Source organism: Petaurus breviceps, unplaced genomic scaffold, assembly GCF_028583685.1.
Source record: "Petaurus breviceps papuanus isolate PSGF00001 unplaced genomic scaffold, PetGlider_PUasm1.0 186, whole genome shotgun sequence".
In the NCBI taxonomy this organism is placed as follows: domain Eukaryota; kingdom Metazoa; phylum Chordata; class Mammalia; order Diprotodontia; family Petauridae; genus Petaurus; species Petaurus breviceps.
Genome location: NW_027185798.1, coordinates 804793 through 818150, shown reverse-complemented (window position 1 = coordinate 818150; position 13358 = coordinate 804793). Strand labels below are relative to the sequence as shown.

Below are 13358 nucleotides of genomic sequence, written 5' to 3'. Positions count from 1 at the left end.
GTTTGCCATGTCCTTCTCCAGCTCATTTCACAGATGAGGAAACTGAGGTCAACAGGGTTAAGAGACTTGCCAGTGGTCACACAGCTAGGAAGTGTCTGAGGCCAGATTTGAAATCATGAAGAAGAATCTTTTTTACTTCAGACCCAGCATGTTATCTACTGTCCTTTCTAAGGTGAGACAGAAAATAAGTAGCAGGGCCAGGGTTTAAACCTAGGTCTCCTGACTTTAGTCCACTAGGCTGCCTCACTTTTCCTACCTGTCAAAACTTGATGTGTTGCAGTGGCTCATGCCAGTCCATTATTGTTACCTGGCCCAGTTTCATCTTATCCCAGAATGCTCCAGACTCACAAGAAGCTCCCCAGGCAACCACAGGTTGGAATTTTGGTAAGAAGAAGCCATGGCTGAGTAATTGTTGGGGCCACCATGCTGAAGTTTAGTCTACAGAGTTGTAGGAAATAGACTACAGTGTCATGGGATCAAAAGTGGTAGGTGCTGATGTAATGGGGACCTATCTCCTCTTAGTGCTTTGATGAACTCTAGTCACTATGCCCATATAAATTATATCTTGTGTAACATGAGCCTCCTGAAAGCCTCCTGAGAACTCTGACCATAGAGGCCAGTAGAAAAGAGGCCGTAGAAGCCTTTCCTATATTAACTAGGTTATTACTGGGTAATCAAGCAAGCAAATCAAAGTTAAAGCCCCCATAGGGCAATACTTTCTACTCTCAGACCATAGGAGAACCACAGATCAAATAGAAAAGAATGTAGTTAAGAGAGAATAACAATAAAGCTAAAGGAATGTTAGACTACATTCAAAGGCATGGAAGCCAGGACTAAAGAAGCCTTACTTGGAAGGACAAGCTCTTTCGAAGTCACATAAGAGTGCACTGCTGACTCCTCCCTATTCATACCCCTCTACTTCACCTGTTCTCTGAAACCGGGATAAATTTGTAAGGCCCCCTTTCCCATAGTCCCTTTTTTTACTCCCTTCTTCTTAGAGGAGAGTCCAGAATGTAGGTTCTCAGCCTTTTTTGGTGTGTCATGGATCCCTTGGGTGGTCTGGTGAAGGATGTAGGTTAGATAATAATGATTTACTGGAGGGACCCAAAGAGTAGTTCAAGGTCATCTTGGAAGGCCTCTAGTGCCCTAAGGCCCTAGCTTTGGCTTTCTTTTGGTTAAGATTTTTTTTATTATTGACTTGGATAAAGGAATAAATGGCGCACTATCAAATTTGCAGATAAAAAATGAAGGCAAGTTGGGCCTCTATCCAAAACAATCTCTTTGGGTTAGAGCATGTACTGGCCTATTCTAGGGACAAACATAAAGTTTTACACTTGGGTTTTAAAAAAAATCCCCCTCCTAAGTCCAGGGTTGGGGAGGCAGGATTATGAAAAGTGCGTTTGCAAAAGACTGGCAGATAGTAATGGTCAAAAGTGCATGATGAATCAACAGAGTGATGGGGGAGATGCCCAAACTGACCTGAATCTCAGTCCTCTAGGCAAGTGTCCAGGAAATTGTATTCTATCCTGGTAAAACCCCATCTAAGGGGGCTTAGTTCTGTTCTAGGAGCCACGTTTTAATATGGATGGTGATTAGCTGGAGAGTGTCCAGAAGAGGGGGACCATGATGATAAAAGGAAGGATTAAGACCCATCAATGGGAGTGAGGATGTGTACCCTGGAATGAGGTATCCTGAATGTGTACCCATGGCCTGCAATGAGGCATGGAAAGAAGGCTGAACTTGAGGGGGTGTCTCTCACCCCCATAGGTAATGTGCTGCCAAGACCTGATGATTCACCTTTTGACATCTCATCTCTAATTGGCTATTTCGTAAGCCTCTCCTCCTCATCTCTGCCTGCTGACTTCTTTTAAGATTCAGCTGAAATCTGACCTGTTGCAAGAGGCCATTTCCAACCCCACCCACTTCCAAGCCCATTACTAGAGCTGCCATTCTGAGATTTCTTTATATCTGCTCTTAGAATGGTCCGACATTGACATAGAAACTGGGATGTTTCATTATCAAGATCATAGATTAAGAACTGGAAGGGACCTCAGGCTGTTTAGTCTGACCCTCTCATTTTATAAAAGAGGAGACTGAGACTCAGGGAGATCACATGCCCTGTCCAAGGTCCCACACATAGTTAGGATTCTAATCCAGGGCCTCTGACTTCAGTCAGTCAGTGCTTTTCCACAGAAACACCCTTAGGGGCGGTTAGGTGGAGCAGTGAGTAGAGTGCTGGCCAGTCAAGAGGACCTGAGTTCGGATCCGACCTCAGACACTTAACACACACACACACACACACACACACACACACACACACACACACCTAGCTGTGTGACCTTGGGCAAGTTACTTAACCCCAATTGCCCTCCAAAAACAAAAAGAAAAAAGAAAAGAAAAGAAACACCCTTAGGGTCTCTAGTAAAATCCCTTGGTATCCGTGTTGTGTGTGCTCCTCTGAGGATGTTGTATCTGGAGGGGGTAGAGATGGCACTATTCCTCCTTGTCCCAGCCTACGAGCTGCCTTGGCATCAGCAGGAATTTTTTTTTCCCTTAGTAGTATTTTATTTTTTTTCCAATCACATGTAAATATAGTTTTCAGCATTCATTTTTGTAAGATTCTAAGATTTGTAAGAGTTCCAAATTTTTCTCCCTCCTTCTCTTCCCTCCCCCCTCCCCAAGACAGCAAGTAATCTGATACAAGCTCTACATGTACAATCATGTTAAATGTATTTCCACATTAGTCATGTTGTGAAAGAAGAATCAGAACAAAAGGGAAAAACCAATAGAAAGAAAAAAAGGGAGAGAGGAAAAAAAATAGTCTGCTTTGATCTGCGTTCAACCGCCATAGTTCTTTCTCTAGGTGTGGTTAGCATTTTGCATCACAAGTCATTTGGAATTGTCTTGTATCATTGTATTGCTGAAAAGAGCTAAGTCTATCAAAGTTAGTCATTGCACAATGTTACTGTTACTGTATACAATGTTCTCCTGGTTCTGCTCACTTCTCTCAGCATCAGTTCATGTGAGTCTTTCCAGGTTTTTCTGAAATCTACCTCCTCATCAGTCCTTATAGCACAATAGTATTCCATTACATTCGTATACCACAACTTGTTCAGTCATTTCCTAATTGATGGGCATCCCCTCAATTTCCAATTCTTTGCCACCACAAAAACAGCTACTATAAATATTTTTGCACATGTGGGTCCCTTTCCCTTTTTTATGATATCTTTGGGATACAGATCTAGTAACAGTATTGTTGGATCAAAGGGTATGTACAGTTTGGTTGCCCTTTGGGCATAGTTCCAAATTGTTCTCCAGAATGATTGGATCAGTCCACAACTCCACCAACAATGCATTAGTGTTCCAATTTTTTCCACAACTCCTCCAACATTTATCATTTTTCTTTTCTGTCATATTAGCCAATCTGATAGGTGTGAGGTGGTACCTTAGAGTTGTTTTGATTTGCATTTCTGTAGTCAATAGTGATTTAGAGCACTCTTTTCATATGATTATAGATAGCTTTAATTTCTTCATCTGAAAACTGCCTGTTCATATCCTTTGAATATTCATCAACTGAGGAATGACTTGTATTCTTACAAATTTGACTCAGTTCTCTCTATATGTTAGAAATTAGGCCTTTATTAGAAACACTGGCCATCAGCAGGAATTTAGTAAAGTTTTGTTGAATGGATGAGGCAAAGAAGAGCCCCAAAGACCTGACCTTCATGGGCGTTAAGAGTGATGTCACAAAGGACAGCCATGAAATCTATCTTGGACAAGCCCCTTGGACTGGTCCGAAGATTGGGAAATACAGAGGTTGAGCTAGAAAGGGCCTTGGAAGCCAGCCAGTCCAGCCCCCTTAATTTGCAGATAAGGAAACTGAGGCTCAGACCCATGAAATAATGCAGAAGCATGTCATATAATCACATGGAGATTTCCTAGCTTTACAGAGCAGGGAGCTGAAGCCTGGGAGGTGAAATCACTCGGTTGGACATGGCCGAGCTGGGGTTTCTACATTTATCATCACAATATTCCAGTATCTTTTCCCTAAACAATTCCTTCCCTTGGAGACCCACTGTCTCTCAGTATGAAAGGGACTGGACAGAACTGGAATTTCATTGGCTGAAGGAAGTAAAGTACTGCCAGGTAAGGAAATTCCCTCTACCAAGGCAGGTCTGCACCTTTTCTGCAAATTGAGCAGCTGGTGGTGCGGGGAATAGAAGACTGGGCCTAGAGTCAGGACAACCTGAATTCAAATCCAGTCTGACATTTCCTAGCTGTATGACCCTGGGCAAGTCACGTAATCTGTCTGCCTCAGTTTCCTCATCTGCAAGGAGAGGATAATAACAGCCCCTCCCTCACAGGCTGTTGTGAGAATCATGAGATAACACTTAGGAATGCTTATTGGTGCCTGGCACATAGGGAGCTCTCACTAAAAACCTATCGGCTTTCCTTGGACAGAGGACCAGAGCCTGAGAGGCTGTGACCTGCCCAGGATCAGTCAGTGACTGAGTGCCCAATCCACATCTCCTTGGCTTGGAGACCAGCACTTTACCCCAGACCACACCGGTGCCTTTAATCCTAATAGACCTGAACTTCAAAAAAAGATGACAAATTGCTGCTCTCCACGGGGATGAGGGCCTTCTATAGTGACTGGCATAGCTCAAATCTGGCAGCTGTATGACCCAGGACAAGTCACCTAACCTTGTTTGCCTCAGTTTCCTCGTCTGTCAAATGAGCTGGAGAAGGAAAGGCAAACCATTCCAGTATCTTTTCCAAGAGAACCCCAAACGGGGCCATGAAGCGTAGGACACAGCTGAACAGCAGCAGGGTTTAGAGTCTTGCTCTGTGAGGGAGGTGATTTACTTTGCTCAGTTTCCAGATGAGAAATGGAGGCTCTCCTTGAGCTTAAAAGATTTGTCCAGGGTTACACAGCTCGGGAATATCGGAGGTGAAAGGAGACCGAGTGTTTCTGACGCGGAACCCAGGTCTCTCGGAGTTAGGCTGTCCCTCTCTAAAGAAAGTATGTCTGATTTTAGCACATTAGGAGAACAAAACAAAACAGTCTCCGTGCCTCAGCGGCCTCGTCTATAAAAGGGAGGGGCAGTGAGGTTTGGATTAGATGACCACCCTGCCAAGCAGGGGAACAAGAATCTTAGCCCAAATTCTCTGAAGTGAGACTGACGTCAGGACACGCTGTGTCACCGGAAAGAACAGGGCGCGTTTGCTCAGACCGTCAGAGATGGTGAGGGGTCCAACTCCCTCATTGCAGCGCAGAGAAGTTTGTCCAGCGCTCGTCTCAGAGCCCAGGCCTCAGGTCCCCTCTCTAGGGAAGGAGCCTGGCCGAGATTTGAACGTGTGTCCTCAAGCGTCACCTGAGACACCAGATTGCCACTAGGTGGCTTCTAAGGACCCTTGCAGGTCTAGAGAGCCCATAACTCTGGCTCGCGGTCCCCAGCTGCCGCTCTCGGGGACCCTTGATCCCGGGGCCTGTCGGTGAACGTAGAGCCCGGGGAGTGGGCCAGGCGGGCAGACGCGCCTCCCCAGGGGCCGGCCCTTCTTCCCTTCTCCTTCCTCCTCCTCTCGCCTCCCTTCCTTCTCCCCACCCACCTGGGAGCGCGCGCAGGGCCCCAGGGGAGCAGAACGGGCGCGAGGTTCGGCGGGGCTCCGGACCCGGGAGCCCAGGCCTGGGACCCGGCCATCTCTGCGTGCCAGACTTCCCGCGATGGTCTGAGCAGCCCGGGCCACCCCGGCCTCCTTCCCCCACTCCCCGCCCGGCAGCAGGCCCGCCCCGCGCCCCGCCCCCGGCCCCCCCCCAGCTTCCCCCCGCCCCCAGCCCCGCCCCGCCCCGCCCCGCCCGGCCCCGGCCCCGGCCCGGCCCCGGCTCCCTCCGGAAGGCCCTGCCCGCCCATGGATTTCACATAGCGCCGGCCCCGGCCCCGGCCCGGCTCCGGCCCGCCCGGCCCCGGCCCCCGCCCCCGCCCCGGGCCCCCCCCCCCGCCCCCGGCCCCGGCCCCGGCCCCGGCCCCGGCCCATGGCGGCCCAGTGCTGCTGCCGCAAGGGGCCGGGGGCCGCGGGGCCCGAGGCTGCGGCGGCTGCGGCCGCTTCTGCTGCGGCGGCGGCTGCGGCCCCGGCGGCCGCCCCGGACGTGGCCTCGGCCGCCAGCTCGCAGCTCTTCCGCCTGCGCCATCTGCAGCTGGGACTCGAGTTGCGACCGGCCGCGCGGGAGCTGGCGGGCTGCCTGGTGCTGGAGCTGTGCGCGCTGCGGCCCGGGCCCCCGGCGCTCGTGCTCGACGTGCACCCCGCCGTGCGTCTCCACTCGGCCGCCTACCGGCCCGCCGCACCGGGCCAGCCGCCCTGCGCCTTCGCCTTCGCTCCCGATCCGGACCCGGACCCGGAACCGGACCCGGACCCGGACCCGGACTTGGAGCCGGGCCCTAGCCCCGCGTCCCGCTCCTCCGGCGAGCGCCCGGGCCCCGAGCCCTGCTGCGCTCCATCCCGCGGCCTGGACTCCACCGAGCTTCCAGACCCTGCGCACGGACCGTGCCCCGATGCGGGCCAGCCGCCCGATCCTGCGCTCGGACACTCCCCCGACGCCGGCCAGCCTCCGCACCCTGCGCTCGGCCCCTGCCCCGACACCGGGCAGCCGCCGGACCCTGCGATCGGACCCTGCCCCGAAGCCGACCAGCCGCCAGACCCCGAGCCACCTCCGGCGCCCAGCCCCCCGCCGCCTCTGCCCACTTTCCCAGGCGCGCCGCCGGGGCCCTGCCACCCTCTGCTCTTCCGGGTGGAGCCCTTTACGGACTACGGCTCGTCCCTGACCATCAGCCTCCCCGGCGCGTTGCAGCCCCACCAACCCTTCCACATCGTGCTGCGCTACACCAGCAGCGACGCCCCCGCCGTGAGTATGGGGAGGGGAAGGGGGCCACCAACCCTGGGGGGCCACCTCAGCAGCGGCCTGCCAGCCTTCCTAGCCCTCTGCTCCAGGCTCGCCTAGGGAGCCGGCACCCCGAGGTGGAGGGAGGGAGGGGTTGGCGACTGTCAGGTAAGACCCTCTCCCCACTTCTCCGGAAGCCAGATGCCCTCAGATGCCCTCCGTCTTCCCTTGGGTTTTGGGTTTGTTTTGGTTTTTTTGAAGAAGAACTGGAGCATCTAGCATTGATATGGCCCGAAGACCTTGGGCGACTGCCAGGCCACCCTTGAGGCATTTTTACTGAGGAGGAAACTGAGGCCCAGAAGGAGGGAGGGGAGGAACTTGCGGACGGTCAGACAGGTAGCAGGCTGCAGCAGAGCCTAGGGTCTGGGACTCCCAGTTCTGGGGCTCTTTGGGCCGGGTGTGGTTGGGTTTGCCCTAGAGCCTGGGGTGGGAGCTGCAAGTGTCCGGGGCTTGTCGGGACACGAGGTGGTGGCAGACGCTGCCGGCCGCCCCTGCCCACTGCCCAGAGGAGGCCCAGGCTTCCCAGGGGTGGGGGTGGGGAGGGGAGCTGCGTCTGACAGCTTATGGGCCAGCCCTACCGAGTGCCATGTATGCTTCCGCCTGTCCAGGATCCCCCAGGAGCCCTTGCAGGCGGCTGGGGCGGGCAGAGCCTCCTCTGCATATCCCAGCCTCCCCTGGTGCCGGAAAGGGCCCGATTGGATCCTCAGGCGGGTACCCCTACCCTTTTTCGATACCTCCCAGGCTCTTGACCCTCTGAAAGGCTCGGATTTCCTAGCATCAAGCTAGGATGGGGGACTTTCAAGGCAGAGTTTGACAGTTTCAAGGAACCTGGAGGGGATTGCTGTTGGAATGTATTTTTCGGAAACCAGCTTCATTCTTGGTTGGGAGAGAAGCAGAGACAGAACATGCCCCTCCCCCCAGGCATATTTCTACAATCTAAAATTATTTTTCTAAATGGCTTGTCTGTTGCTATTGAGAGTGAGGGTGTGAGGCACTGGGTGTTACTTGGCTCTGACTGGTATCACCTCCTCAGGCTCGAGCCCTTAGCCCTCTTTCGACTTTAGGGAATCACCAGCTTGGCTGGGCTGGGGCGGTGGGCACAGTTCTAGGGAAACCACAGCCTCTAGGTTCCGGAAGGGGCATCTGTTGGGGCTTTTTTTTTTTTTAGTTTTGTTTTTGGTTAAGAGAAATCTGGCATGTGTTTGATGGGTGGGGTTCCTGGCGCCCAGTGAGAGAATGAGCCATGGGGTAGATATCTGGCCTTGGTCTGGAAGGACTATGGTAAAAACCACTCCAGGGTTCCTTAGCGTCCTAGATGATATTAAGAACCAGACAAGACCTGGGAGCCCTTCTGCAGGGCCTCTCCTGCCCATCCCCCCACCCCCAAACTGCTGGATTCTGCAGATCTCACCGTCTCCTCAAATACCCCGAACTAGGCCAGTTTGTGGGGAACCACTGTCAAGTCTGAATAATGTAAGTGTCTTCCTCTTACTTATCCCAACAGAGAGGAAAGCTAGAGCTTAAGTGGCAATAAAGTAGGTTTGAATATTTCAGGGGCGGATCATGGAACCATATACTTAATTCTGGGAGGGACCTCAGAGGCTGTATAATCTGACCCCTCATTTTACAGATGGTGAAACTGAGACTTAAGGAAGGAAAGTGTCCTAGGATGATGGAACATAGACCTAGAGACCATGTAATCTGTCCCCCTCATTTTACAGATGGGGAAACTGAGACCCTAGCAGGTGAAGTCATTTGTTTGAGGTCATATAGGTAGGAAGCAACAAGGAGGATTTGAACTCAGTACTCATACTGGACTAAGGGAGCCTTCTCTCCTCTCATTTCATTCTGTGTGGGAGCAAGGTCTGAGAAGTGCAGCTTGGGAGGGTCAGTGAGCAGATGAGGCCAGGTGGCTGTGTTGACACTCAGCTTCCTAGCCACAGCCTGTCACCACCTGTGAACATGACTGTGGAGAGGTGGGTGAGCAGCCTGCCCTGGTGTCAGTCAGCCCGGTGCTTACTCCCGTGGATTGAGCCCTTCTTTCTGTTCAGCTGTGTCTGCATTTGAGCAAGGAATGGGGTCAAACTGAAATGGGAATGTAAAGAGGGAAGGAAGGGGGGGGAATAGGCATTTATATAATGCTAAGCCCTTTAATCCTCTGGGAAGTGGGTGCTATTATTATCCCCATTTTACTTTTGAGGAAACTGAGGTAAGCAGTTTGAATAACTTGCCTAACTCTGGGCCCATCTGTCTATCAACTGTGCCTCCTAAGACAGTACCAACATCAGAAAGACCTGCCTCAGATGCTTACCAGCTGTGTGGTCCTGGGAAAATACCTCAGTTTCCTTATCTGTAAAGTGAAGGGCTAAAACTTGGCTGCCTCTAAGGTCCCTTTTTATTTCAGATTGATGAGCCTATGAATGGTATTCTGCAATATTATAAAATCAGTTCTCCTAAGCAGTAGAATGTAAGCTTGAGAGCAAGGTTTGTGTTCCTAGTGACCAGCACATGTTAATGTTTTTTCTGTAGTTTGACCCATGATGAGTCAGTTTAGGGATTTTGCTGGTAAGGAAATGCCCTTTCCCAGTGTGCAGTGGCATTTTCTAGTCTTAGAGCACTAGGAGGGTGAGTGACTTAGCCAGAGTCACACAGCCAGTGTGTGTCAGAGATCAAACTTGACCCTAGATCTTCCACACTCCAGGATTGGCTCTCCACCAGACTAGGGGTCAGCAAACTACAACCCATGGGCCAGATCCAGCCCGAGGTGGCTGACCCTTGCCAACATAAATGTTGTTTGTGTTCCCTTGGGAGAGTTTAAATCCCAAATCTGGATGCTGAGATTTCCATTTTAAAATCCAAACCATCCATTTAGAAAACAAAAGCCTTAACATTGAACTTTGCCCTTCTGACTCATTTCCTCATGAGCCCTGAGCATCTCAGCCAGATCTCTTATGTCAGGCAAGCCCTTTCCTTCTTCCTTCTGATTTAAAAAAAGGCAATTGTGGGCTCCTCGGTAGCTTTGCTAATGTCACCTGCCCTGTGTTTGTCTGGTGCCCATCTCTGTGGGCCCAGGAACTTCTGGTACTCAGCTTCCTGGCATGGACAGGCACAAACAGAGGAAGAATCTGGCTTCTTTTCTTCCTTTAGGATGGTGTCCGTTATAATACACACACTACATACTTTGGACATTGTTCCCTAGAGACTTTTTAATGGCCCTGAAAGAGATGGACCCAGAGACCCTGAGCTGAGAAAGTGTTGAGCCTATTCTCCAAGACTGACTAGGAGACATGTGGGACCAAGCAACTACTGACAAATTGAGATTGAATCTCCCCCTGTCTTCTGGGAAGAGGCAGGTCCATGAAGTCAGGCTTCTCAGTGGATTTTTACCTGGATACCTCCCAGGCCTTGACCTTCCAGCAGCAGGAGCAGACTGTGAGGTCTGTGGGATTGATTCCAGATGGGGTCCAGTCAGCTTAGGAGGAAAAGGTGGGGTTTTTCAATCACTGCATCCCTTCAGCACTGTGCTGGGCCTTTAGGGGCTATAGAAAGGCAAAAATCAAACAGATCCTGCCCCCCCCCACCCCGCCCCATCCCAAAGCTTACATTCTCCTGGTAGCATACAGCGCGTACACAGATCTGTCAACCAACCCAGAAGCACTCGTCAAGCCCCTGTGAGGTGTGCTGGGGGCTCAGACACAAAGACAGAGTGAGATAGTCCCTGCCCTCAAGGGGCTTACATTCTGCCCAACTGTCAGTCAACCTAGAAGCATCTCTGTAGCACTTCTAGGTTCCAGATACTTTGGTGTGCAAATACGATGACAAAAACTGAACCCTTCCTGTCTTTAAGGGAGAACACTGTGTATAAAAAAGACAATCCATACAGGATGATACAATATAATTTCAAGAGAGAGACTTTGTTAATAACTAAGGGAATAAGGATTAGCCTTGTTTAGGCAGGTGAATATGATGGAGCACAAAGCCCAAGCCTGTCATTTTACAGATAGGGAAACTGAGGCCCAGGGACTGGAATTGATCTGGCCAAGGTCACATGGCTAGTAAGCATCAGAGCTGACAAGATTCTAGATACCAGGTGGCCCAGGTACTTAGTTTTTTCACTACTGGGCCATGTGTGTCCAGTGTATTCTTGGTTTTGTTTGCTTGTTTTTTCAAGGCAATCAGGGTTACGTGACTTGCCCATGGTCACTCGGCTTTGAACTCAGGTCCTCCTGACTCCAGGGCCGATGCTCTATTGTACTGTACCACCTAGCAGCCCTTGGCTAGTGCATTCATAATGGAAGACAGCCTGTCATTTCCTTCTCCTGGCTCACCAGAGTTCGTGTTTGCCCCTTCTCATAATTTGAAAAGAAGCCCATGTCATAAGATGTGGCCACGTGGCTGCCTAGGGCTTGCTTCAGCTTCCTCAGCTGCCACCACCCCCACGTACTTTAGCTTAGTCTTGGGCACCACTCCCTCCGCACGCCCAAAGGCAAGGGATAGGTGGGGCTATTGGCAACCAGGCCTTCTGCCCATCCCTTCCATGACTCCAAAAGTACCCTGGCACACCTCCCCTTTCCGGCGAATCCATTGAGACCTTTGGCCTCTGAATTTGGATTGACCAGAGGCTGAGGACCCCTTCCCTTTAGCCAACAACCTGGTGCCTTGTTTTGCTGTTTTGTTTTTCCTTAAAAGTGGAAACATTCCTTTCATTCCTAGAAGCCAGAGCACATGTGGCCAGCCTTTTTAAAGCAAAGCATTCCCTGTACTGAGGCTCACTGGGACAGTTTGGTAGTGCCAGGCCCTTGGTGCCTGCTAGCAGTAAGGGCTGGCACTGCCCGGTATACATTTGACAGGCTCACAATGATCAGTGGGTGGTGCCAAGCCCTGCTGAACCAGAGCTACTGTCCTTTCTGGCTAGGCAGACTTCAGTACAGCAGAGACAATAGAGATTGGCCCTGGAAGTGAAAAAGATTTCTGGGTAGGGAAGAATGTACAGGATGGTGGTGATACCGGAGGCTGTGAATTTCTAGATTCCTGACTTGCTCTCCATCCAAAAGCATGTGGTTCAACATTTACCTAGAATAATCAAGTCAGTGTGAAAGGAGAGAAAGAGACACACAAGCCTGAAATCAGCAGGGACCTTACAGATGAGCTGGGGCAAAAAGCCCCTGGGCAATATTCCCAGCAGGTGGGCTTCTGGCCTTCCCTTGAAGACCTAGTGAGGGGGAAATCCCTGTTCCCGGAGGTGGCCCAATGCCACTTGGAGACAGATCTGATGCTTAGAAATTCTCTTTCCTTTTCAACTGCTGTATCAGACTCCTGATGTACTGAGTCTGCTGGTCCACTCAGACCCCTAGATCTTTTTCAGGTGAACTGCCATCTCTCCATCTTTTTCATTAGGATGGCACGAGAAATTATCAAGTGCTTTGATAAAGGCTAAGTAGACTAGATGGCACTCCCTAATCTCCACTTTTTACAAAGGTAATAAAGTTAGTCTGGGACAACCCACATGTTCTTTGTGGTCGCTGCTTCCTTTTTTAAATGTTTAGTAACCATCCCTTTATAATAAGTCCTAGAATGTTTCCAGTATTTGAAGTCAACCTCAATGGTCTATAATTTGCAGACTCTGTTTTCTCCTTAACCTTCCTCAAGCCTTGTGAGTCTTCTTTGATCCCCCATGACCTTTCTAAGGTAACTGACAGTGACTCATTAGTCTTGTCAGTGTTTTTGGTGACCTGGGCCTGGCACCTTGAATTCATTAAGGGTAGCTAGTTGCTCCCTTTCTGTCTTTCTATTCACCTTGACTATCACCTCCCTATTAGCTACTTTTACTCTATTCTTGGCAGGGAGAACAGGAGCAAAATGTGAATTGAGCAGCCCTGCCTTCTCCTTCTCGATCATCACTGTGCTTTGTGCCCTGAGCGCTTGTCCTGTCCCTCATTGAATCCTCCCCCTTTTCCCTCTCGATGTTATTAATCTTCTCCACCCTTAGAGCTTTAATATGCCTGATGCTATTCTTATCGATCCCCTGTTCTGTCTCTCATTCATATATTTTATTTACTTATTTCTTTGAACAGATCCATTCAGCCCTTTGAAAGATGAAAACAGTAAAGCAAATCATAGAATGATTACCTGCTCTGTCCTGAGGATGTACAGATAATTGAACTCCCCATTAATAGCTTGGTCATGGCTCCCTTCCATCCAGGCCTGGGATCTGTTTCCCCAGTTCCTCTCTTCCTCTAACTCCACTGACAATATCAGCACTATTTCTGCCTCTGTTAATCTTCACCCGAATGTTTTCCACAGTGATTCTCTTTCTCAGTTTCTGGATTCCTTCACATGAGTAGATCTTCAATTTAATTACATGGTTGTAAAGAGTCTACTATGTGCTAGGCATTGTGTTAGATACTGGGGATACAAACAT

General features: G+C 50.5%; 1 protein-coding gene and 1 long non-coding RNA gene across 2 annotated transcripts in view; one reads left to right on the top strand and one right to left on the bottom strand.

Annotated features, from left to right (window-relative positions):
• Positions 1 to 2707: 2707 nt before the first annotated feature.
• LOC138162282 (uncharacterized) lies at positions 2708 to 5760 on the bottom strand. Its single transcript, XR_011168582.1, has 2 exons — positions 4867 to 5760; positions 2708 to 4309 (listed from the first exon to the last, which is right to left on the bottom strand). It is a non-coding gene; the product is annotated as an uncharacterized lncRNA (long non-coding RNA).
• A 274-nt stretch (positions 5761 to 6034) lies between these two features.
• Positions 6035 to 13358, top strand: part of RNPEPL1 (arginyl aminopeptidase like 1) — a 35298-nt gene continuing 27974 nt past the window's right edge. The window contains exon 1 of the mRNA XM_069089307.1: positions 6035 to 6901. Coding sequence (XP_068945408.1) covers positions 6035 to 6901 — 867 coding nt within the window. The remainder of the gene's footprint in view (positions 6902 to 13358) is intronic.